Consider the following 27,762-nt stretch of genomic DNA (forward strand, 5'->3'; position numbering starts at 1 on the left):
TCCTCTTCCTCTGCATGAACCAGTGCAGCCAGCCCCTCCCTGCCTTGCTGGAGCACACCCAAGCCTGTGGAGGAGGAACGCCTCTGCCCTGGTGTTCCTTCCTGTAGACAAACCCCTCGTCGCAGCTGGTCAGGGCAGATCACCCCACACGTCCAGGGATGTGATCCAAGCCGTGGGCACATCCTGACAGCTGCCATCAGAAAGAGCAGGCTGCGGAGTGCAGCCCATGTCGACTAAGGCTGCTGACCACCTCAGAAGACTTAAAAACCCAAGACAATGTATTTATGAACGAACATCTTAAAATGCAAAAACCCACCTCATTTAAAACACAATGAGATCTCCAATGGGCACCTGAGAAATACCAAACCAGGCACGTGACCCAGTTTTCATTTAGACCTATATCCCCCACCCCCAGGGCTCAGAAGTTTAGTCACTTGACCGAGAATCAAAAGGAGTCATGATTCAAACTTAAGGTTGGTTTCATAATAGAAACAATGGAGACCCAAAAGGTGCGATCATTTTTTAAGGTCAGTAAACCCAGGTCTGATTCCCAGAGGTAGGCACTTTCCAATATACACCATTTTGCCCCTTTCCCCCCGCAGTCCAACCTCATTCTTTGAGTGGGGGAGAACACCCATGTCCAATCAAACCTTCAAAAGCAAAGGAAAATTTCAACTCATTAAATAAAACTAGCACTGACATCAGATCTGTAAGTTTATTTGCTCAATGTACGACAGCTACATAATGACTCACATTCATGATATTCCATCACTGAGGAAAACTGCTAAGAATGGTCCGTGTGTGAAATAATTCCTTAGAGAAACACGGAGTTGGAAAAATAATCACTGATTAGACCTTAAAAATAGTTCACTGCATAACATGACAAAAAGCACAAAGGCTCATTCAGAGAACATATTCGTTGTTCTCCTACACTGTAATAGTTATTATTTCACCATGACAAACACCAGACATTAAGATTAAGCTAACACTGGTGTTTCTTTTGCTTCCCCCCCCCCCTTAAAAACAAAATATATAACTGCATGTCACTATAGCAACATCCAAAACAGATCAATTTGTTACGATCACTATTTGGTAGAGCAAACTTTACCCCCAAAAGGAAAAATTAAATTAAAAAAACTTTAAAAAATTTGAAGACTTAATTTTTTTTTGTCATAGGAATACATAACACCTACAGTATAAGTTAATAAATTTCAAGCTACTGTATAGAAATACAACACTAGCATGCACAATATTGTATCAATAGAGTAATGGAGGAGTAATCATTTCACTGGAGAGACAGCATCATAGGCAAGTGCATTTCTTTAAAAATAAAGAAAAGAAAATAAACCATTCAAGCTGCTTAAATATCAAGTCTCCCATTCCCTCCTTCATTTTTAGCCCTCAGACATGGTTTTATCTTGCATTATTCTAAAAAGCAGCCAGAGCCAAAGCTGAAATTTAAAAGAAAAATAGGTTTTGTAATTCCAGTAAATCATTTCCAAATGCTACAAGGAAGGACACAGCACTGCTCACTGGACATGAAGATAAATTAAGGAAAACCCCACCAACCCCCCACCCCACCCCCGCAAATCTGTTCCCATCCGTGGCATAGACCTTAGGCCCCTGTTAGGGCACAGAAGCTATAAAGCTCTCTTCTGTTAGTTCTTCTGGTAGGTTTGGTTAGTTGGGACTTCCGCTCTAGCATATGGAGGGGGCCTTCTAAGGAAAGTCATGCTGGGTAACTGTGCCACATTACAGAGCATCGTCACACTCTTCTATCTTCACTGTCACCTGGATCCTGGTCAACACGTGCATTTCACAACTGGAAGCTCCATTTTGGTTTTAGCAAAAGCAACTGTCAGGTTTTCCTCAATTACTACTCATTCCTCTCCCTGCCTAAATAAAACAAAGAAACAAACAAGTCTGGTGTCATTACCTATCTCAGCAGTTCACAGTTACTGACTTTATAAAAAAGGCTGAATGCACATGCAACAGGTCGTGTGTTAAGACTTAACCAAAATGAGAACCAAGGACCTAAGGCTAACTGAAACAAACTTGTGGAAATAGCATCGTGGTTTCCTTCAATTCTAAAATGTGTACAGATGGCACAAATGAATTTCCAACTTCTATGCTTTCATTAAAAAGAAAAAAAAGAAAAAAAAAAAGAAAAAAAAAAGAAAAAAAAATACATAGAAAAAGTTTTGGTCAAATAGGAGTTAAGTATTTATTATCTGATAATGATTTTAGTTTATTTTCCTACAACGATTATTTGGGGAAGGAGTGTTTTCAGGGAGGAAAAACTGACACACGAGGCTCCTGAAATTGGACAGAATGTTTACGAATAGAGCTCTTCCTTTAGGATTTTTCTACCAGTAAGCTCCTAGCACTTGAATTTTCACACACTGCACCACAAACTTTCTCAAAACGACCGCCAACTTCTACAACCCAACAGCTTTTCAACCCACCCGAGTGCATGCCCTGGGCACAAGGTACAGTAGGGAAGACTCAAGTGAGGAGTGAGACAGCAGTGCAGTCCCCGAGGAAGAAGCTATGGCGGCTGAAAAAAATCAGGATTTCTCTGGAAATATCAGCACAATAAATGACATACAGACCTGAATTTTCTCTGTTTTTGTGGTATTTAACGTTTCTATTAAAGTGATTAATCATTTTTGTGGTGGATTTAAGTTAAGAAGAAAGGAGGACAAAAATCCCACAGCCATCTGCCAAGCACCTATTCAGCAAAACCTAAAGAAGCTTTGATTCTCCTCAGGCAAGCCTTTTGGCCTAGGAGACAGATAACAGCAAAACCAACCTGGATGAGGCTGAATAAGGATGTAAAAGCCAAAATAAGAAAAACACACAATCACAATGGCTTGATGTCACATATGGCTGTAACGTAGAAATACTGTAAACTGCGATCTAGTGTTAATACTGTCAACTAATCAGAAACTTCTGAAAACTGGCAAGGCCTAAACCACAAGGATAAATATACCTTATGTTCTAAGTCTATCAGCTTGGGATTTTAACTATTCCATGTCTGGTAGAGTACACCCTGAAAAACAAAATGCACAGCTAAAACAGATGAGCTAGAAAGTACCCAGAACTTAAAAGACAAGAGCATATGTACATAAAAATCCTTACTGGAACCACAGAACTTATTGAATGAGGGCTATTCCGTTTAAGTTTTCTTTTCATCTTAAAACCCTATTTTCTAGCAATAAGTTAAATTAAGGACAGCTCCACTTGCATTAATCTACAGAACAGTCCATATGCCAGTGTGAGGCTGCTATTCCAATACCAGCACAGCTAGCCTGACTTTCCACTAGTGGTATTTTGGCAAAAATGTCAAAGAGGCGATCAAAGACAGGACAGGTCGTGGGTTTCTCCCTAGGAAGGTCATCGCTCCCTTTCCCTCCCCCACCCGACCCCCAACTCATGGGAAAAAAATAAAGACTGCAGTAGTAGCATCAGCGTGTGCTGCCAGTCCACCTGGGGGCCTTAATTGTTGCCTTCTCCACCGTCGTCGTCTTGCTGATCGCTTGTCCAGAGCGTGAGGTTGTCTCGGAGGAGCTGCATGATGAGCGTGGAGTCCTTGTAGGAGTCCTCGTTGAGAGTGTCGAGCTCAGCAATGGCGTCATCAAAAGCGGTCTTGGCCAAGTGGCAGGCTTGCTCTGGGGCGTTCTGGATCTCATAGTAGAAAACGGAGTAGTTAAGGGCCAGGCCTAATCTAATGGGGTGAGTGGGCTGCATGTGCTCCTTGCTAATCTCATGGGCTTCGCTGTAGGCCTTCTCAGATGACTCCACGACGGTCGCCCTCTTCTCTCCAGTGGCGACTTCGGCCAGGTAGCGGTAATAGTCCCCTTTCATCTTCAGATAAAACACTTTGCTCTCATACTGGGTCTCACTGCAATTTTTGATCAGGTAGTTATCCAGCAGGCTCAGCACATCCTGACATACGGCCTCCAATTCCTTCTCTATTTTTTCACGGTAAGCACGGACCATCTCTATCTTCTTCTCATTACCATCTGCAGATGTCTTCTGCTCAATGCTACTGATGACCCTCCAGGAAGAACGGCGTGCCCCAACTACGTTCTTGTAGGCCACAGAGAGAAGGTTTCTTTCTTCATTGGACAGTGGCTCATTCAGCTCTGTCACCTATTAAGGAGGAAAGAATAAAGAGCTGTTATGGTACAGATGATGTCAGTTGGGTTAATCATATCTTTATGCCACTAAAACACAAAGAGATCTACCAGCTGATTAAAGTAATCAACAAACAGAAGTTAGGCTGTGTGGGTATATGGAAGAGGGATGGAGCGGGAAGGAGCAACAAAGAAGGGAAAAACCTGCGACTGGCTCAATGGTGCCTGAACCCCTGCTTTCTCCCTAGAGAAGGACACATAGGCTTATTATCACACAGCTGTTCCAGGAAAGAACTATCAAGTCTAACTCTTAGATGTAAAGTCAAAATTTCATCTAAATTACAAAAGGTCAACAAGTCTCTCATGCAACATTACGTACATACCGATCCTAAGGATTTTAAGTATAGATAGCTTATATATCTCATCAGTTTTTTTAAGAAAACAGAATGACAGCTTCTTCCTAACCTTGCCCTGTCTACCAAACGTCAGTCCCATCCATTTTGGGTGAGAGTGTCTTGCCTACCGGGTGAGAACACAGTCAGTCAACTTCAAGTTGACTTTTGAGAAACAAAGAAGCTTTTCTTATGTTAAAATAATGTAAATTACGAACGCCAGAAAGGAAGTCAAAACTGGGGGCACGGGATTGACTCTGATCACTGACATATTAGCAACTTGGGGAACACGTGTTTGTAGTGTCTGAATACAACAGCAATAAAATGGAGAGGTGAGCAAAGCACTTCTGAGCTGAGGTGGCCAACAGGAATTAATGCTTCTTTCACTTGTGCTAGAAGGTCTTCGTCGTCCCAAACACTAAGAGCCTTGAGGACACTAAAGCAACGGCACACCAATGTTGTGTATTTTTATGACTACCAAACAACTGCATATAATAAAGAAATTAAATCAAGTGACTAAAACTATTTAATTTATATTACCTGATTTCTGTGATGTCAGAGCCATACACCTCTAAGTGTCTAACAACCATATGAAACAGAAAATTTTACAAGGAGAAGTGACTGAGCTCTTACTTTTTTTCCTATTCTGAGGTCACATTTTTATTTGTCTGGTTAACTATCATATCTAGACTGGTACATACTAAGTCAACGGCATTATCAGAAACCCCAGATCATGAGCTCTTTCCTATGACTTACAACAGACTAGATGCTTTCCTCGCCTCATTCTCTCATGTACCTGCGCTCCAGTGGTAACATGTTAATTGCAAAAACCTTTTATACTTCTGCCCTTTGTTCTTCTGCCTCTGCCTAGAACAACTACCAGTGCTCCTACCTGGAAAATACGTAGACTGTCAAGAACCAAGTTATACTCATGGCTTCTATGCAATCTTGCCCAGCTCTACTCCTCCCACCCCCAGTTAAACTGGCTACTCTCTGTTCCCTGTGTAGATCAACCACAGCACCCATGTAACATTATATTACTCAGAGATGTGAAAGGTACTGGGATATAATCCAAAAAGATAAGCTAAAGTATCTGGGGGAGGAAGGGCTGGGATTCCAAGAGACTTACCTGTGTATGGATCATTTACATTTGGTATGTATTCCTCTTTTATCAAGGAAGAGGTCGGGGTGGGAGAGGATTATACTTAAGGAAACTGGTTGTAAAATAGTTCCTCTCAGATACAATCAAATCAGAATGTAAACCATACTTATTAGTTCATATGCTTTGCTTGCTAATTCTCACAACATCCAGCAAACAACACACTCTCAAATTCCTAAGTTTTTGAGTGGTTTTTCTGATGCTAACCTTTTACTATGCATTACTGATTCTCCCCTCTACACTAGACAGCAACAGTAGCTCTGCCAGAGGTGGCCTAGGGGAAACAGATGCAGAGTGGGGGAACAGGGCTCTGGTTCTACTGGACTTCAGAGCAGAAGGAAGCCAGCACAGAGGTGCTTTTTACTCTCTGAGCGCCCCTCCACCCCCCACCGTGGAAACACTGCTTCCCCTGAATAGGAGGCTTATCATCTCACATCCAATTTCCCACATATTTCTGGACTTTGGAGAAACTATTCCCAGCCCTCAGTCACTGTCACTCCTGTCAATTTCTGACATATATGCAAATAACCCAGAAGACTGGGGCTTTCCAGTCCTACCATTTACTAAGTGAGCTTGGGGACAAGCCATTTCATCTATCTGGGCCTCAGTTTGCAAACAATTTCTACCTCTTTCATAAGATTATAAGGGTGTACCAGATGAACGATAAAGTGCTCCCAACACAGTAAAGTGCTATAGAGATGTGAGCATTTACTTTTTTTATTCGGCCACGTCATGTGCCTGCAAGATCTTAGTTCCCTGACCAGGTCGACTGAACCCGCGCCCTCGGCAGTAAAAGCCCGGAGTCCTAACCACTGGACTGCCAGGAAATTCCCTTGAGCAATTACTTTTGAGAACACCTTGAATAACGTCCCTTCACTTTAAGTCTCGCCATAGGAGGCCTCTGCATTTCTCACATCATCTCGTTTATCTTCTGCTCAATGCTACTAATGTATGAGAGATACTGTATCAAGTATCTCTTCTCCATTTCATGCTATTCTCTAGTCCTTAGCTCCCTTACATCACTTCCTTTCCATAAACTTTAATATCATATAGCCTGGAATAACTCCCCAGACTGGCTTTCAAACAGGCTGAGAGGCCTCTATAGGCCTGAGGCCCGCATACCATAGGACACCAGCCCATACTCACTGAACGAATGTGCAGATCCTGAAGACTAGCCACCTCTAGAGTAACCTGATAACTGTCTCCAATGCAAGAAGCTGCGGTGCCTAAGGCCACTGAGATCGGGTTCTGGCCTTTCCCCTAAATCATGCTATCCTTATTTCAAGATCCAGCAACTATTTAAAGCTCATATTACCTCACCAGTACTCTATACCGTTAGGTCTCCTCCTGCTGCAAAAGTTGGGCTAAAGAGCCCAAAGGTAGCCATTTGCGCTTATGTAAAATTTGTCCAGTTGCCTCAGACAAACTGGAACATGGAGATTATGAAATGCCAACATCACCTTTAGATACAGTAACTCAACCACATTTGGGACATACCCAGATGTTCTCTGCCACTGAAAAACTATGTTAGAGGGGAAAACCTTTAACTCTAATAAAAAGAGTCTGCTCAAAGGAACTAAGATTTCTCTAAAAACTTTAAATCAGCATTTTTAAAAAAAATCCTTAATATCAAAATGACTTGTATGAGAGATAATCTGTGATTTTTACATTAAGATAAAATAGAGATCCCAACCATACTAGTTTCAAAAGTCAAGATAATTTTCTTAAAAGATCAAAAAAAGTATCCACATAGTGTTCACAAAAGGTTTAACCAAGAGAGAATGCCTATTCAGTGTAGGAAGATGTGAGATATGTATCATTTGGGAAGCAAGGTAATGTCTTTCAAAACAGTCACTGAACTGTTTCTAAGAACGCAATACTTGTATATATGGTCCCCAAAATTTACTGTCATGGCTACTGGAAAATATGGACAGTCTATACATTCTCCAGTTTTATGTTCTGGTTAAAAATAAAATTAAGGTTTCTCTTCTCAACTCCTATGATACTAGCTCAAGTTCAAATTTCTTTCAGTGAGTTCTAGAGAGCTGTTAGCAAAAAGGTTAGAAAAATCTGTTATTCTCACCAACAGTTTAAGAAATAAAACTCCCCAAATCCCAGCTGCTAAGGCATCAGATATTAATTAGTTATCAACTGTTGTCCCCTAAGAGTTGATGAGGAGAGAAATCTTCTCTACCTAAGATAAGCAACCCATGAGATTCCTGGAAAGCTATTTAGGTGACTTTCTGACCCTGTGGTCTTGGAGCACCAAGTCATTCACAATTCTTCAACTTACCTATGGAGAACCTTAAATTGTAATGAGTGCAACTTCAAATGTTTAAACTCCTTAAATGAAACTTGAATTAAGCTTACTTTACTTAAAATGTATTTCTATCAAGCCAAATCTTGTACAATAACTTATGATGGTGAGTAAGACGCCTTGACTTAAGGAAAGCTGAAAATCTCCACAAAGAACAAACTTACATTCTGTTCACATCCAAAAAATAAGATAGGAGGGATGAACAGGCAGAAAAAAGGATTCTTAGGGCAGTGAAACTATTCTGTACAATACTCTAATGGTGGATACATGTCATTACACACTTGTAAGAATGCACAGAATGTACAATACCAAGACTAAACCCCAATGTAAACGATGGACTTGAATACTAATGGTGAGTCAGTTTAGGTCCATTGATGGTAACTAGCATACTACACTGGGATGCTGACAGTGGGGAGGGGCAGGGGGCATACAGGATCTCTGTGCTTTCCTCCGTGAACCTAAAACTGCTCTAAAAAATAGTCTATTAAAAAAATGAGTTAGCAGACACCAGGTATAACATTTGGCCCCATGAAGCATTTTTGGTCCTAGGAGTGCTATCACCTGAAAGAGCCAAGAGGCCATAAAAAGGGTAAATGCAGTGACTGCTATATATGAACACCCTACCCCAAAAAGAAAAACATGACAAGGTGCAAAATCAGTCTCAGTGTCCGTGTAATGGACAGTTATCTATATACTGTGCAGGCAGCAGAATAACCCACTGCGAGTAAATGTGACACTGTTCTGCTTGCACAAAACTAGTCATGTATTCTAGAGATGACCTGCTAAATCTCAGATTAAAATTTCTGAAAACAATCTGAAGTCATGTCTTGCACATGTGGGCAAAATGCCTTAAACTTGAAGTACAGTCTGTACAAAAAAGAGTTAACACAACAGCCTTGAGACTGCTATCTTTAGAAAGGTCTGCTTGCAAAGTTGACCCTTGGCTAGCATCTGAGAACTAAGATTTTTGGAAGGGTTCCCACCATCCACGATTAAGAATGGCTCACTGTCCCTAAAATGTTTGTCCAAACAATGTGGTTTATGCTAAACACCTGTTTTCCTTCTAGGAGTCTTGAATTTGGTTTGTGCTAGGCAGAAAGTGCCTTTGTGAGCATCCCTCAATGGATGAGGGGCAGGGAGGGTGGGAGGGAGACTCAAGAGGGAAGGGGTATGGGGATACATGTGTGCATATGGCTGACTCACTTTGTTGTACAACAGAAACTAACACAGCAGTGTGAAGCAATTATACTCCAATAAAGATCTATTAAAAATTACCAATAAACATTTTAAACATCAAAAAAACAAAACGAAACGAAAAAACCCTTGGGTACTGAGTCTCTAATGAGATTCCCAGCAGACATTACACACACGCAATCTGTGTGAGTCCCCTGAGAGAAGACTCTGGGAAATTTGCACCTGGTCACTCTGATCTTCGCCCCAAGCACCTTTTCCCTCTGTTGATTTAGCTTTGCATTCTTTCACTGTAATAAATCATAGCCAAGAGCACAGCTATATGCTGAGTCCTGGCAGATCACTGAACATGGGAAGTCTTGGGGACCCTCAACACATATTCAAACTCTGCCTGGAAAGCTCATCAGATGGCCTTTTAGAATCCAGCAGAGGGACTTCCCTGGTGGCACAGTGGTTAAGAATCCGCCTGCCAATGCAGGGAACACGGGTTCAAGCCCTGGTCCGGGAAGATCCCACATGCCACAGAGCAACTAAGCCTGTGTGCCACAACTACTGAGCCTGTGCTCTAGAGCCCGCGAGCCACAACTACTGAGCCCTCGTGCCGCAACTACTGAAGCCTGTGCGCCTAGAGCCCGTGCTCTGCAACAAGAGAAGCCACGGCAATGAGAAGCCCGCGCACTGCAACGAAGGATAGCCCCCGCTCGCCACAACTAGAGAAAGCCTGCGTGCAGCAACGAAGACCCAATGCAGCCAAAAAAAAATTTTTTAAAAAGGCTACACAAAAATTTACTAATTTAAAATAAATAAAAGCCAGCAGCAATGACCCTGGATAAAAACTGTGCTGAAGGGAAACATTCCAGGAAGAGGAACATCCTAGAAGAAAAATGAAACTTCCATGGCATATTCAGGGCCAAGCTCAAGGTCTCATGGATGAGGAGAGCTTCCTGAGAACCTGGGCATTTCTGACAGCACCAAATCCTATGCTCTTTTCACAACTACCCTAACAAGGTGGACATTATACTTTACAGATATGATGCGGAGAAATCAACAGACTTTTTCCCAAAAATCACACTGCTAACACACAGCAGGGCAGGGACACGAACTCGGGTCCTCTGGTTTCAAATCCTGTGCTCTTTCTCCCACCTTGAGTCTCTGGAGATGTAAACCTTGCAACATGTCACAGAGAAAGGACTAGTTTCTCTAATAGAGGCTGTACCTTGTTTTACTGCACTTCACAGACACTGCAGTTTTTTACAAACTGAAGGCTTGTGACAACCCTGTGTTGTCAGACTGATGGCTAGCAATTTTTAGCAATGAAGTACTTTTAAATTAAGATATGTACTTTTCTACAACAAGGACGTACTGTATGGCACAGGGAACTATACTCAATATCTTATAATAACCTATAATGGAAAAGAATCTGAAAAAAATATATATGTATAATTGAATCACTTTGCTGTACACTTGAAACTAACACAACATTGTAAATTAACTAAACTCCAATAAAAAAAAGATGTACTTTAAGACATGCTATTGCAGGGAATTCCCTGGTGGTCCACTGGTCAGAACTCCGTGCTTTCACTGCCAAGCGTCCAGGTTTGATCCCTGGTTGGGGAACTAAGATCCCACAAGCCTCACAGCGGCACAGCCAAAAAAAACCAAAAACACCTTCCTAAAAGGAATTTAAGACCAATCAGTAATAGAAAAGTGAGCAAAAGGAATGGACAATTGAAAAAGAAAAAGGAAAACATAAGTAGAGTACTCAAATTCATTCATTTTATAAATGCTAATTTTTCTCCAATCAGACTGGCAAAACTTAAAACTTTGATGACTCACAGTGAAGGCTGATACTGTGGATAAACAGGCACTCTCATCCATTGTTGGAAACCGTAAATTAGTACAAACTTTATGGAGGGCAATTGGGAACAGCTATCAGAATTACAAATACTAAGAAAACTTCTGACTCTTGCCATTCCACTTCTAGAAACTGATTCACTGCCATCATCTGTAGCAGCTAAAGTCTGGAACCACCTAAATGGTCCTCGACGAAAGTCTGGCTAGATTATGAAACATCCATACAACAGAGTTCTAGGTAGCCATTAAAAAGGAATTTGTATGCTCTCACTGTATTTCTAGAAGGGTCTGAAAACAGAGTGGCTGGGAGGCAGTCAAGGTTGAGGAGGTTGAATTTTGACCTGTTACCAGTAGTACCTATTCAAACAAACCCTCTCCATAATTTACCCAGTTAATCACACCCACGATTAAAGTTTAAAGTCAATTTTGAAAACCAAGTTTTCAAAAAAAGCTCAAAGCCAGCAGTTTTATGTAAACAAGTTTACTGATGTAAATAACTCAAATCCACATCTGCTGCTTTGTGCTCACCACCTCACTTCTACCAAGACTACCTTAAAAAACAAAAAAACCCAAAACTTAGTTGCATAAAAATCTTTCATTATATCTTTATACAGATTAGGGCTGATATATGAAATACATACTATAGATTTCAGCCCTGTTTCATTGAACTAATTACTAATTCTAACATTTTTCCAGTTTACTCCCTACCTAATTTTATGGTTTCCAAATATCACTTGTCCTTTCCCGTGGTTAGATTTCTTATACTGTCTCACATCTACTGCAAGGACAAGGACAATATTAATAATGCTTATAATGTGCATCTTTGTTTCATTTTGAATTTAATGGAATACGTCCAGTGTTTCATTCTTAAATACCAACTCTTTGTTTAAAAGATACTTCTATCATGTTAAGAAGTATTCATCTATTCCGTATTTTTCTAAATAACTTTTGTAGTATCAAAAATGAGATCTTCACTAAAATTATAATACGTCCTTGGTCCTCCAGATAACCCTTTATGATTTAGTACTGTTATTTCCATTTTAGAGTTTAGAAAATTAAGGCTCAGAGCCAAAGAATGGAATGCAAATCTCATGGCTCAAAATCCCATATGCTTTCCACTATATGACTGGTTCTTAACCAAGGAGGAGCTTTTTGTAAAACACTCTCCCTAGCAGCCCTAACCTTCAAAGATTCAGTATTGCATGGGATCCACACGTCTATTTCTCCAGGTTAAGAACTGCAGGACAATGTTCCTCAAAATGTTGAGTTACCACGTGACTCAGCAATTCCACTCCTAGGTATATACAAAAGAAATGAAAACATGAGATCCACACAAAAACTTGCTCACAAATGTTCCCAGCAGCATTAGTTAAAACAGCCAAAAAGCAGAAACAATCTAAATGTCAACAGATGAAAAGATAAGTTAAATGTAGCATTATCCATACAATGGAATATTATTCAGGCATAAAAAGGAATGAAGTTCTGATACATGGTACCACATGGATGACAATGAAAATATTAGGCTAGTGACAGAAGCCTATCACCAATGACCACATATTATGATTCCAGTTACATGAAATGTCCCAAGCAGGCAAATCTATAAAAACAGAAAATAGATTAGTGGTTGCTTAGAGCTCTTTTTGTTGTTGGGGAGGGGGGGAGGCAGGGCAGAGGGCAGTGACGGCTTGCTAATGGGTACAGGGTTTCTTCTGGGGAGGTGACAATGTTCTGTATTTAGATACTAGAGATGGTTACAAAACTCTGAACACACTAAAAACCAGTGAACCATACACTTCAAATGGGTGAATTGTATGGTATGTGAACTATATCTCAATAAAGATAAAATTGCTGCACCATGCCATAGTCTCTACAGCACTTTCACACACGTCAATAATTAATTAGCTTATTTGACAAGTTCAGAATTCCAAATACTTCATAACATGTGGGCTCTTACAAAGAAAACCCACTATAATACAGCATGAACCTCTACCTCTTATTTAATCCTCCTCTTCTTGTGCTTTCAAATAAACTACGTAGTTTGACATAGGTTAATATTTCTCAATAGCCTCGCCAAAAATGAGAACGAGAGCGTTATCTCTACTGCTCAGATATAGTTAAGCAAACTTGAAAAGGGATAAGAATTTTACATTCCCTACCATGGGTATTCTTCATTATGAAGCAATTCAATTCTGCCACTATGGGGAAAAAAGGCAGGAGAGAAATATACTAAAATAACAACTTCTCAAATTACAGACAATCCACACACAAACAGGTACCAAAGCGGTGCTCCCCTCCCTCTTGCAGACCCTGCTGCGTGCTCTTCCAACCCTCTACTTGGACACCTGTGAGAATTCTGCGTAAATCCACCTTTAGAGAGTAACATCAGAAGTACCTGACTTGAAGATAAAGCTAAGTTTATCTCCCCTAAAACTACCAGTCGCTAGCCTTTAGAATTTTATTTCTTGGGGCCAGAATCACTTCTTCAAACAGATAGTCCTCATACCCCTAGGCTTCTCTACTTAAACTGTTTCTATGATCTAGATACAACTCCCCTCATCATCCTGACTCTTTCCCCCCAAATTTGCCAGTACTCTTTTGTCAGTACTCGTCAGTCTGCTATTTAGAATACAACACTTCACACTTTAGCCGGGCTATTTTCTGGATTCAGCATAAATGAACTAACATTTATAACTGCTAGTTTTACCATAGATCTGTTTTGGGGGGGGGAGGGGGGCAGGGGGAAGAAGGTAAATAAGCTGGTGTATTTGAAAATGCTGTATAACCTATGGTACAGTGCATTTTAAAAGCAGCTCTATTTAGATATTATCTACCGGGCAGAGGCCAGGCATGCTGGTGAACATCCCACAATGCACAGGTCACCCACATACAAGAGCAAAGAATAATTTGGCCCAAATATCAACAGAGCCCTGCTGCAAGTCATCAATACCCAGACCCAGGTCTCGCAGTCTTCCTCATATTACACACTCCTCTGCTATCATGCTTTTCCAACCACCTAAAACGCACTTCCAGAACTATGAAGAAAAATTCTCTATATGTCATCTTTTAAGCCCTAATTCAAATACTACACTTACTTCCTGAAGCCTGAAAATTCCTCAGGCAGAACTAACTACTGCTTACTCTGTGTGCAACTTTCACCTTGCAGTTATCATACTGCTTATATCTAATGCCTTGTAGTTTAACTGAATACCTTTCTTTCTCCTAAAAGGACTAAAGTCCTTAAGGGTAGCACACTTCACTCAGCAGTGAATCAACCACAGTACCTAAACTGTCACTTCCAAATGTTTAAGTGACATGAATCTACATAGGCTGTATCCAGCCCAGACTGTTTGCATAAATGGCCCTAATAACTCCCTCCAACCCTGTGTATACCTCCTTCCTTTTAAATGATTTCACAGCTCCTTCCATCAAGAACTTCCATCAAGAACTATATTTCCCCAACTCTATAATCTGAACTTGATCATGAGACTTGCTTTGGCTAGTAGAACATTAGCAAGTATGAGGTAAGCAAAGGCCTGAAAAGTGCTTGTGAATCAGGGCTCGCTGCTGGGAACCTTCCCCAGGCAAAGAAACCTGGGTTAACCTGGAGATGAGAGGCCTTTCCCTCTTCATAGTTATTGCGGCCCCACAGGAGCAAGTCTAGACCCAAACTACCTGGCCAGCATAAAGAACGGTGATAAACAAGAAATATTTGCTTTAGGTAGTTTGATACAAACAAAAACTTAACGAATATTAAGATGGCTATTGTTAAGTGCCACCTGCATCAAATGTAACGAACAGTTGAATTTTAGGGTCAAGGTACAGGACCTGAAGCAAAAACAAGGCCACTTCATTACCCGAGATTCCACCCATTGCTCCAGTGTGATCTCACTTTTCAACAACCGAGACAAATGCCAAAGCTCTGCAGCTCACCATTTAACCTCACAAATCAGGAAATAGATATACTATGCTCTAGCACTCCTTTGGCTAGCAGTCAAATTAACCCTATTCTAAAAATTAGTTAACTGGAGCCTCAACTAAGGAGCCCGCCTGGCACAACTAAGACCCGGTGCAACCAAATAAATTTTTTTTAAAATAAATATTTTTAAAAAATAAAATAAAAATTAGTTAAATCAAAATTAGTTATGCAGGTTCTTATACAAGCCCATACTGACTCCCTCACAATCTTCTCTTTCATGCCTTTTCTGTGCTTCTAAAATTTCTCCTAGAATCAATGTCATGTTCACTTTCTTTGAGATTGTTTACCTGTATCCAGACGTCTGGCCCTACCTCCTTATCCAAGGCTACTCCCTCAAATTAATTCTGAACAACAGTTCAGTTATCTCATCGATTCTGACAACTTATCCCCAAACCACACCTTTAACCTCACTCACAACCATTCATTTTTTTAATTTTTATTTTATATTGGAGTATAGTTGATTTACAATGCTGTGTTGGTTCCAGGCGTACAGCATAGTGACTCAGTTAGACATACACATGTATCCATTCTCTGCAGTCTCTTCCCATACAGGTTATTACAGGATATTGAGTAGGTCCTTGTTGATTATTTCATGTAATGTGCAAACGTTAATCCCCAACTCCTCATTTATCCCCGCGCCCCACCCCCAACCATTCACTTTTAAAATCAAACTCCTGCCAGTTCCTGGGCAGTCCACTGGTTAGGACACTGCGATTTCACTGGTCAGGGAACTAAGAGGTGCGGCCAAGATAAATAAATAAATATAGCAAAAAGAAATAAACAAAATTAAAAAATAAAAAATTTTTTAGAAAGGGGAGTTCCCTTGTGGTCTAGCGGTTAGGACTTGGAGCTTTCACTGCCGTGGCCTGGGTTCAATCCCTGGTTGGGGAACTGAGATCCTGCAAGCTGTGCAGAACAGCCAAAACAAGTAAAAAATAATAAAACCAAACTCCTACCTATCCTTCAATGTTACCAGTCCTCACTTCCACCTACTAGACTTGCTCTTGAGCCCTCTCCTTTTTTCTCAGCCCTTTTCCTTTAGGTTTTATTTCCTCCTTGTAAGGTTCATCAAGATCCATCAAATTCAATTTTTTTCATTAATATCAACATTCCTATGCCTTGTCCTTCTGCTATACCATCTCTAAAACACCCAAATTCTCAATCAATAGAGCCACCCAGCCTGCTTTCAACTCTTATACCCAAAATATGGGGCGGGGTAGGGGAGAGGGAGAGACCAAAAAAAAACTAGATTGTAATCACTACAAATTAAGGCTTTTTAACCTCAGCAGGGCCCTTAGCACTCACTGCCTGGCAACCCTTGCTCACTACTGCCTCTTCAAAGGAAAGTGACCACAGGCCTTTACTTGACAAACAACTGCCCCTACCACGGCCGCCTCCTCCCAGTATGCAAACAAGAGGCTTCTTCCCTCTCAAGATATTCCCATCAGTCACTCTCTTTCCTGTACTTTCCCATTAACATGTAGTCCAAGTTGAGGTTTAAAATAAACGATGCCGGGGCTTCCCTGGTGGCGCAGTGGTTGGGAGTCCGCCTGCCGATGCAGGAGACGTGGGTTTGTGCCCCGGTCCGGGAGGATCCCGCGTGCCGCGGAGCAGCTGGGCCCGTGAGCCATGGCCACTGAGCCTGCGCGTCCGGAGCCAGCGGGGGAGGCCACAGCAGTGGGAGGCCCGCGTACCGCAGAGAAAAAAAAATAAAATAAACGATGCCTTTTAATCACGTTTCCTTCAAAATCAAGTTTCTGAAAATTAGCCTATACTTGTTACCATTTCTTCACCTTTCATTCACTCCTCACCCCATTACCACTGTCATCAACTGTCTTCCTACCTCACATATCCCATGTTCTCTTATGTCTTAATCTTAATTCGTAAGGGATCTAACACTGCAGACTAATCCCCCTTTCTTGACACTCTTGTCCATTTTGTTAGCTTTCTTGGTTTTCTATCACCATCTACTTAGTCTTTTCTTCCTCATTCCAGTCACTACTGAAGTGGGATTCCCCAGGGTTCACTTTGACTTCAACTCTCAACTTTGCCTAGGTGACCTTAATTATGCCTGGTAGGAGACTCCCACTAGAATGTTAGTTCTGTGAGGGCAGGGGATATTATATCCTCCAGGTCTGAGACTAGAACCTGGCCGTTAGTGATTCCTAAACAAATATTTATTTACTTAATGAATAATAAGTAACACTGAGTGCTTAACCTGTGCCAGGCCCTGTTTTAAGAGCTTTTCATGAATTAACTTGTAGCCACGCTGCTTCCATTTACCGCCACTTAAATGTTTCCTCAAACACAGCATGCCGGCAACTGACTTGATCTTCCCCATCATTTCTCCTTCCTCCTCCTCCCATCTCCAGCCATCAAATTCTCTCTCTCAAATCTGCCGTCGCTGTCCATGTCCTTCCTGGTCCTCACACCTTCAGAGCAGACCCTGCAATACTAATCAGTCTTGTCCCTCTGGCGCACTGTCCCCCTCTTCAACTTGCACACTGCTGCCAAGGTTCTCTCCAAACCAAAAACCGGACAACGATCCTCTTCTGCCTGAAACCCTTCAATGACTCTCCAAAGCCTAAGAAAAAGACCCAAACTCCACAAGGCCCTTCATGAACTGGCTCCTGCCCCTATTTACCTCTCTGGACTCTAACATTCTCTCAACGCAACCAGTAGTGACTGGATCAATCATGCAACAGATTCTGCTCCCTGTACATTCTGCAACTAAACAATGCTATTCCCTCTGCCTGGACACTCCTTCCTCCAGCCTTTCCCCTCCCCTCAACATCCACCCCTCACTACTCTGCTATCATTTCTCTAGGAAATCTCTCCTGATGCTCAGGGTGACTTCAGTGTCCTGATACCACAGCACTGGGCTGACCTTCACTTTCTGTGTGTGGAATGTTCCCACAGACGTTCAATAATCCCCTCACAACTCTACCTTCCCTGTGTGAATTCTGGATCAGTACCATTCACTTCTTCCACTGCCTAGAACATCTACAAAATATTCAAGTTAACATTCTTTTCTTCCTTTGATCTTCACTTAAATCCCCTCAAAACATGTTTCCACATTCCAGTTTGTGAATTCCACACAAGCCCATATTATCTTTGATGTACAAAAAAGTCACAGCTTCCTCCCATTTCTTTCAAGTGAGGTATACTCTTCCATTCAGTTTGAGTGGCATCCTTTCACTTCTTGGCCATACCTGTAAGACTCCAATGGCAAAAGCATGGTACTTACCTCCTTATGCTAAAAACTGCAAGTTCTCCTTTGTTAAATGGTATTTAAAACACACCACAATCACGGGGCCAAATATTTTCTAGAAGAAAGATTACACTCATATTGAGTATTTCATCTTAGGGCTGTCCTAAAGAAGTTTGTTCTGTATTAAAAACCTGGATTACATAACAACCCTCTCAAGCACAACCAAATGGAAAAATATTAAATATACAGCAGTTTGAAGGAATTTCAAAGCTTCTGCAAACAATGGAACATTGACTAAAATTAATGAAAACAGAGCACTGAGACAATAGCTAAGATTACCAGTATCCATGTATACACTTCACCTTTGACTCCTTTTTGAAAACTAAAAAACCTTTTAAAAGAGGCCAAGATTTAGGAAAAATACTTTTAACTCAAGCCTTAATAAGCAAATTACTTAAACATTTCCACCTGTAAAATGGGACCATCACTTTATAAAACTGTTGTGAAATTAAATGGGAAAAGTATAGAAAGATGCTTCCCAAGTGACAGTAAATGTCCAACTACATTGCAATGTTTTAATCTGAGAGTGTGTAACTTAAAATCTTGTCTTCCGGGCTTCCCTGGTGGCGCAGTGGTTGAGAGTCCGCCTGCCGATGCAGGGGACGCGGGTTCGTGCCCCGGTCCAGGAGGATCCCACATGCCGCGGGGTGGCTGGGCCCGTGAGCCATGGCCGCTGAGCCTGCGCGTCTGGAGCCTGCGCTCCGTGGCGGGAGGGGCCACAACAGTGAGAGGCCCGCGTACCGCCCCCCCCCCCCCAAAAAACTTGTCTTCCCAAAAATATTATAGTCAGTGCAGAAGTCTATAGAACAGATGTGAAAAAAGTCATACCCAAAAGTACACTAGGTTTTCCACTGTGTAGTGGAACTCATCAACATTTCAGGGTAATGCTATGCCACAACAGCTTAGTAAATTATAGTACTGACGTGATTTTCACAACAGATGTAAACACTTGCTAAAAAGCTAGTCTTAATCATCCTTCATTAAAAAATATATGTATTTATACAGCCAGCCAGATTATGAAGAGAAAAACATGATCAAAATGCAAGAGTACCATAAATCCAAAATAAGAACTAGCTATAATTCACTCAGTGTTTTTGAGGATCTATATGCTAGACAGAGTTCTAAATAAGTAATGTTAATAGAAATATATTTTATGCAATTTTAAAGTTCAATTCATTACTATAGCTGTTTGAAGTTTACCATGTTGTTTTCTCTTCCTCAATAAAGGGTTCCAAAAATCTAGCCTTTTCTGCAGGACCTTCGAATGGTAAAAAAATAAAACGGCAGTATACTCACCTATATTATTGATATCAATAAACTAGTCAACTCCATACTTCTGAGCATGGAATTCAAACCCAAGGTGTCCAGGCCCAGACAGCTAGTGTATGTACGTATCTATCTACCTACCTACCTACCTACTCATACCTACAACCAGTACCATGATAACTTTAAGGCAAAAATGATTTTTTAAAAATGCTTGGCAAGCAACAAAACCGAACAAAAGCAAAACTTGTTTATCCACATCGCCCTCAACAAATCAATTAGGTTTTAGCACTTCTATCAGATTAGTGATAAAAGCCAGAACTGACAAAAGATATCAGCCTTTGTTGTTGCTTTCCCAAAAAAGGCAGTAAAAAACAGTCCAGTAATGATAAAACCCTTCTCTAAACCTATCTGACACAGCACCACCTTTCCTCTCCCCACTCGTGACCCATCCAGCCTTTCCTCCTCCTCATGAGCAAAGGCTGATGGGAAGCAGCACTTGGATGTCAACTGAGAGAAACACTCCTCTTAAAATCAAGGAAAAAATTATCTGCCACCTGGATTATATGCCTTAAGCAAGAAACTTACACTTTGAGGTTGCCAAATCTGAATATAAAGAGATCTTGCTGGTAATTGGAACATTTGTGGGAAATAAGGCGTAATTTTAGGTCAATAAAAAACCATCTTGCAAGATGGTAAATACCAAGGGGACCAGAACAGTAGTAAAGTATATAGATAGAAGATTGGCCAATATGCTGACAAACAGTGAAACTGGTTATATGGAGTTATATCATGCAATTATCTTTATTTTGCGTATACTTGAAAGTTACCATATTAGGTTTTTTTTGTTTTGTTTTTTTAAATTTTTTAAAAAGGTACTCATTCCAACCACAAGAAAGCAGAAGAGAGGCTTGCCACAAATAAGCTTGCAGTTAAACTTTCCCCTGTTTCAACCTCATTTTCTCTTTCTGGAGCAGAAAGGGCAATAGGGTATCCTTGAACTTTGAACCACGTGTATGTACTATCTATCCAAACAATTACATCTTCCAAAACTTTTGACATACATACCAGTACTAGTGATGATTTCAAGTTCCTTAAAAATTCTTAGCAATTCTTTCAAAAATTCCACTTTGGGGTCTCTGTCCTAATATACAATCTGTGTTGAAAGCTTTAGCCACAAAGATATTCATGGCAATATTATTTATAAATTTGGAAACAGCCTAAATGCTAAATAAAAATTAAATTATGACACACCCACAGGACTGTTCAGCCACTGAAAATACTGATAACAGAAGAAAATATCCTTGAAATATCAAGGGGAAAAAGCAAGGTGCAAAACCCTGTAGAAAGACATGATGGAAATATCCCTGCATAGGGAACTATTATGGTGATACTTGTCATTTTTCTAGCGTCCTAAAGGCCACACATTTTTGTCATCAGTGGTCTGTCCCACTGATAACAGCCTTCCAAACACCAGAGTCCCTTAGAAGATCAGAGCATCCCCAAATCAAGATATTCTAAAATTTTTCTTTCCTACTCACTTGTCCCCACCAGCTTTCCTTGTCTGCAGAATGCTGTTCTGCTGTTCTTACCCTATTCTTGTTATTTCTCCTTATCCTCACGCATTGGGTCATTTTCAAACTACTAGAAAAAATATATAGTGCCTGGGCTTCCCTGGTGGCGCAGTGGTTGGGAGTCTGCCTGCCGATGCAGGGGACACGGATTCATGCCCCAGTCTGGGAAGATCCCACATGCCACGGAGCGGCTGGGCCTGTGATCCATGGCTGCTGAGCCTGTGCTCCGCAACGGGAGAGGCCACAACAGTGAGAGGCCCGCGTACCGCAAAAAAAAAAAAAATATATATATATACATATATAGTGTCTCAACTTTAAGTCTCTATTTTTACTACACAGATGTAATTAGAAAGACCAGAGGTGAGTCATATGTGAAGAGTGGAGTATGATTTGAAAATAACATCTATCCACCGGGTCTAGCCATGCCAGGCAGGCCCTCATGTAAGAATGTCCTGGCAGGAGTATGGGATTGTTTGCATGGCGACTATCCATCCTGGGCTTCTGCTGCAAAGACATACTCATTCACTATTTCATGTTAGACCCATACAAAAGGAGCATTGTGTTGAACTGAATAGTACTGAATTGAAACAATTCAGTCAAAAATATTTTAAGCTTATTTCCACATCCTTAAAGTACTGGCACCATAGGCAACTTTGTTTCCTAGATCTTGGTTATTTGAATACGGTAGCTTAAGTGCCATATTAATAACTCCTTTCAGAAAGCTAAAGAAGTTTTAAATGACCTCTCTTCAAAACAAACCATTCTTTTCAAAGCCTTCCTCTTGTTACCATCTTAGCCTTCTCTCACTTCTCACACCACCACAGCTGCTCTTCATACTCGGCGGTGGGGGAGGGTGGATGAGGGATTCCTCTCGCACTACTGTCATTACATGTTCAGCTGCCCACTGTCGTCACTGTCACATCCCCAGCTCTGGCACCCCTGTTCTAGCAACAGAATTATTAAGAGGGAAAAGCTGACACTACACCTGGGTCCTACTCACCAAGTTTGGCTTTACACCTCTCCAAAAATAAGGTATCGCTTCAAAGATTAAAAGGATAAGACCAATGAGTTTATTTAGAATTTTTTTTTAAATGTCATATTAAAAATCTACATATGTAAGAACACTCTCATCTCTATCTACTTATTCACAACGCAACTAATGCTATGCACCACATTATTCAACGTTGGTAAAGAGAAATCTACCTGTGGGACACCCTTACAAGTGATATACTGATGAACATTTGGTTTAGACTTCACGAGTTCTTTTAAAAGGAAGAAAAAAAAAGACTCATGCAAAGTCTTACAAGATTTACAAATTTTTATTGCTTCTGCAAAATCATGGAACCAAATAAATTTAACCATTTATCTTAAAATTAAAGCTTTCTTTTGGGAATTTTTGTTGATCACTTTTCATGTGACTTTTTTTACGACTCAAATTCATAAATTAGTAAAATCAAAATTTCAAGTGCCAGTCTAAAGCGAGATAATATGGTCTGGTACTAAACCAAAATGATAGGTAACACCTAAAATGGAATGTGGGGAAGACAGCAGAAAAATGATTCTGACAGGAAAGGCCATAAGGCAGCTCATGTTGATAGTCTTGATAGCCTTTATAGCCTAGAATGACAACAAATACAGGTTCCTTATAATTACAGTCTCGAATATCTGGTCAAGCTCTAACAAACAGAGCTTAGAAAATAAGACAAAAGACAATGGTTTATATGTGATTTTTTTCCCTTTGACTATTAAACATATAAAGTGGTCTTTGCTTCTTTTTTTCCATATCTCATGGAATCTGGTAGGAATACAGGAAGAATCAGATGCCCTGCCAGATAAAACTGTTAGGGCTGGTGATACTGGAGACAAGAAGTTGTTCCTGGCAGCCTCAGAAACACCAAAACAATGTATTTAACATCTTATTTACGAGAAGCCCATGCTTGAATAGCTCACCACTCTCAGCACTGCAGGAACCGGGGCCACACAGCAGGGCAAGTGTGTCTAACGAAGTCAGTCTTGGGGTGGAAAATGAGTGATGATAGGAGCACCAGCAAAATTCCTATAATCTCCAAATAGTTAATAGTTTGCTCCGATTTCAGGTAAATTGTTCTTATTAATTTGTGTGAGCAACGTACAGTTTTTAAGCTCTGTAACTTTTTAAATGGAAATACAAATCTAGCCAAAATAAGTCCCCTTTTCAATTTATGCTGAAAGGTTCGGATGTTAGAAAACAAAGAGAAAAGGATACCGATTACCACTGGCTGTGAGCCCTGCACTATTGACACATTCCTGAATCAGTAATGTGCTGCAATCCAGCCAGCTATAGCCAGACCATCATCACTTTTTAAAAATATCATTTTCCTATTTTTTCTAGAGGTGACGGCTGCACATCACTGTGGATGTACTGAATGCTACTGAATTGTACACTTGAAAGTGGTCAGTTTGTGTTGTGACTTTTACCTCAATAAAAACAAAATCATTTCCTCCACTTTTTAATAACTTAGAGTTTGGTTTAATAAATAAATAAGGCTTCCTCCAAGGACTAGGGGATGAAACCCTCCCCAGGGTCTGCAGTTAATCCAAAGAACTGTAAGGATGATGCACATTCAGCAACGTCTTTTACCTTAATAAAATCCAAAAGATACACATGAAATTGTTTAAATTAGAAAAGGCACTTAAGAGTCATTTCAGTTACTGTGAAGGTTAACATAAAAAGCAAACTGTCATCTGTATTCCTTCCACCCCAAAGAGAACAACTGAAACCACATGACTTCGATTATAATAATGGCTGGCAGAACGCCACCTCTGAAGAGTCTGAAGAGGTGTCATTACTCCATTAGTGATAATGGCTATTGATCTAGCCTCCTAGAAGAGCTAGTGGGAGAAACAGAATATTTAACATTGTAAAACCTTTTTAAGTATATCGATTCCACCACGAAGACTTTTTTATATAATTAAGATAGCCTTTTGCCACTAATGCCCCCCAACACACCCGAGTTAAACTGCTTAACCCAGTGACTTCAACAAAGTTACTAGCCCAGAACCTTTTCTGCCCGCCCTCCCCCGCCACCCGCCCCGCCTGTAGGAAAGTACCAGTAGCCTACTTAGAATATTAACTTCTCAAGAGGCTATTAAAATCCAAAGGACAAGTCAGTATTGTCTAACAAGCAGGAAACATCTAGGTGTTTGCTCTTTTTAGATATAAGCCTACACATGTGTCTTAAAAGACTAAACTTCCTTCTTTCCTCCTTTCCAGAATGCACCATTTTATCTCTATCCTGGTCACCCACCTACAACTATCACAGGTCCTAGCTCTTTACTACTAGGGTAACTTCATCCGATGCAAATAACTTTAATCACGCTAGCATCTGGATGACTTCAGCCTTAGAAGAGAACTTAAGTGGTAGAACTGAGTATTTTCTTTGTATCTTCCTGTATTTTCCAAATTCTCTGATGAGATGATTTTTATAAACAAAGGAAGAAACAAAGTTTTATAAATAGTTACCTTTTCTTAAGCACCTACTATATATTTTTATTTAATCCTCACAACTTTGTCAAGCAGGTGTTGACCCATTTTACAGATGAGGAAAATGCAGATCAGAGGTAAGCCTAATTCCTCAAAATCATGGTAAACAGATTTGGAAAAGGTCTGCTATATTTTATAAACTGTTTTTTCCTGCACACTCAGTTAAGGAGCAGAAACATAAACACAGCAAGAGAACTTTTCCAAATCCCAAGCTAAATTGTTCTGTAATGGATTCTCATTCCCTAACGTTTACTGAAAATGCCCCAGCAGGAAGTCATAATTTTTTAAGGTTTTTATTAAAACCTGCCGAGTTAATAAGTTGCAATAAACCCATGTATACAGCTCATCCCTGCACTATGAGCATAAAACATATTCTTGTTGAAAACTTCCATCTTTATTCCTTCATTGCCCAATTTTAATAGTGAGACAAATGTTTAAAACCACGACTGTATCTTATAAACTTCTGAGAAAACTACAAATACGAAGGTGAACAGGCATAGCCAGACGTCCCTGATTTACACGTCTAAGGATAAATGAAATTCTTATTTGGAGGACCAATTCTCATCCGGTGGAAGATAAAATGCTCAATTCCACCTGGCTTATCTGCTAATTTCTGCATTACCTTGGACAAATGCCATCTGCATACTCCCTACCAACCCATTAGGTGCATTGCAGCCTCTGTGTCATTGTGTGTGACATCACTGGGTTGCTATGGATATAGGAGCGAGGTCACTCGCTTTCCTGTGAAACTAGAAATATGGAAAAATTAGAAGAGTCTAAGTAATGTGAACTAAAGATACTGATATCTGCTAAAGTGCAACTTACATCATTTGAGCTTTAAAGACAGCAACTGTGGCAATAATATTAATACAGCAGTACTCCAAATTTCAGAATCAATTCTCTTCCTTAATGAGATAAAAATCTTCTTTGTTAATGAATCTGGCTTAAATACACAGGCATCAACATTGTCATCTTCTGTGAACCAGTAAAGTTATTCAAGAATTAATCTGCAATACCTATACAGCTTCATTAAAAAGGTTTAACAGGCAAGGTACACTCCTCCATCCGCTGCACACTGGAGATACGTTTTAAAACCTTTGTTACATAAGGTAGGAAGTTAGATATGAAAATAGTGGGAGACCGAAATCATTAGATAATTTTACGTTTCATTTAATAATGCTCAATACTTCCCCCATCCTCTAATATCAAACTGGCTGACCACCCGTTAGGTGAATATAGTGTTACTGACAAAATGGTGCAATACAAGCAGGAACCTGCAAAATGCGACAACTGGAGATCAGTATTCTCTTTTCATCAGCATTGAGGATGCGCTAGTTTTTTGGGTTTTTTTTTAAGCTTCAGATGCAGCTAACAAAACAAATTAAAAAAAAAAAGAAGACTTTTTCCCCTTTAAAATAACTCCTCCCAGCCTCCACCCAGTCTAGGCTCTCTGCAATACGACAAATGCAGAATCTTCTGGAATGACTTGATACTGCCTCCCACCACCGCTTTGTTTGCAATATCAGATCAGAGAATATTTTTTCAACTTATAGGAATTTCGACAAATGTGTGCCTATATTTAAAAAAGAAACAGCATATATCACAAACTGAACCAGTCAGCTAAATTCACAACCTTTGTTTTAAAGACAATACCAACACTTTTCAATGCTAAAGCCGTAGGAAAACAAGGAGATGACATATTGAGAACAATCAATGAAAACGCTGGCGAGACAAACGTGCCCCCTTCCTAAAAGCAAGAGGACTTGCTTTGGGGCATGCAGAAAGAGGAGCCTTTTGTTAAGAAAAACGTGAGCAAGGAGGTTTCGATTTTGCATCATGGAGCCCAGGTTTTCAGGACAACCTACATTTTTCCCGGGGAGGTCCTAAAGCATCTGTCTGGAGAGGCAGTGGGAAGATTTGGGGAGGGGGGGAGTATTAGAAAACCGGGAGACCTGCTGAGTGAATGGGAAAGGCGCCGCCCAGACATCAGGGAGAAAAGAGGAACCGCATCCATGCGGTCCCCCGCCCCCACACGGCCAGGCTGGGAGGAGGGGAAGTGGGGCACAAAGGATGCGCATGGCCCCTGCTCAGGTCCCCAGCAGACCCGGAGGCGCAGCGGCCAGAGACCCCGCTCCCGAGACCAGCCCTCCAAGACCCCGCCCCAGCGCGGGCGCGTAGGGAGGGCCGAGGCGGCAGCGCCGCCGGCCCTGGGGAACGCTCGGGGAGAGGCCGCGTCACACCCGGTCCTCAGCGCTCTCAGGACCCTCCCCAGCCCCCTCTGGGGCGGCCAACCTGCAGGAGCGACGGGCGACTAGTCCCCAAGTCGACCCCGCGAAAGCCCGCGTCTGCGAAGGGGCTGGGGCGAGGCGGCGGGGTGGGGAGGAGAAACTCACGTTCTTCATGGCCGCGGCCATGTCGTCGTAGCGCTCCGCCTGCTCCGCCAGCCGGGCTTTCTGCACCAGTTGCTCGCGGTCCACCATCTTCACGGGCTGGGTCGGGCCGGGCGAGGAGACCAGGGCGGCCTGAAGGGCTCGGAGGGCGGCTGCGGGCGCGGCTGGAGCCCGTGTGCCGGAAGGACCGACCCACGAAGCGAGGAGCTGAGGCGACGGCGCGAAGGCTGCGGCTCGAGCTGCGACCGCGGGACCGGGCGCGAGGTGGCTGCGGGTGCTGTGCGTGCCGCGGGCGGACAACCCCCTGCGGCCCGCCCACGCCGCGTGACGCATATGGCCCCGCCCACCACCCCGCGCACCCCGCCCCGGCCCCGCCCCAGCCCCTCCGCTTCTCGGGTTGCCCCTCCCCACCTCAGCTCGCCGCCGCCTTCTGGGTGTCCCCTTCTTCCCCGCTGACCCTCAACAAGCCCCGTTTTTCCCTTCACCCCGGTTGCTGCGCCCTAGCTTTTCCAGACGATCCCCACCCCTCGCCATGCAGACCCCCGCCCTGCCAGGCCCCCGGCGCGTGGGCCCCTGGGAGTTGTAGTTCATCATCTGCTGGGGTGCTACGGTGGGGAGATCAAGGACAAAGGAGCGGTCAAGACTACATCTCCCAGTGGTCATAGCGCGCAGATGGAGGAGGATTCGGGGTGGGGGGGGTCTAATTCCGCGGC

At 41.7% G+C, this 27,762-nt stretch overlaps 1 protein-coding gene across 2 annotated transcripts; it reads right to left on the reverse strand.

The window, feature by feature from the left end:
• Nucleotides 1-696: 696 nt before the first annotated feature.
• YWHAG (tyrosine 3-monooxygenase/tryptophan 5-monooxygenase activation protein gamma) lies at nt 697-27,362 on the reverse strand. Of its 2 annotated transcripts, XM_032605799.1 has the most exons (3): nt 27,053-27,362; nt 3,490-4,155; nt 697-1,896 (listed from the first exon to the last, which is right to left on the reverse strand). In XM_032605799.1, the coding sequence occupies exons 1-2, from the start codon at nt 27,137-27,139 to the stop codon at nt 3,499-3,501; spliced, it is 744 nt and encodes a 247-aa protein (XP_032461690.1). In that variant the 5' UTR covers nt 27,140-27,362; the 3' UTR covers nt 697-1,896; nt 3,490-3,498. The 2 variants fall into 2 exon arrangements, with proteins under 2 accessions (XP_032461690.1, XP_032461689.1); XM_032605798.1 differs by having other exon boundaries at nt 697-4,155; nt 27,053-27,351.
• Nucleotides 27,363-27,762: the final 400 nt, after the last annotated feature.

This window comes from Phocoena sinus, chromosome 15 (genome assembly GCF_008692025.1).
Source record: "Phocoena sinus isolate mPhoSin1 chromosome 15, mPhoSin1.pri, whole genome shotgun sequence".
NCBI classification, from domain to species: Eukaryota; Metazoa; Chordata; class Mammalia; order Artiodactyla; family Phocoenidae; genus Phocoena; species Phocoena sinus.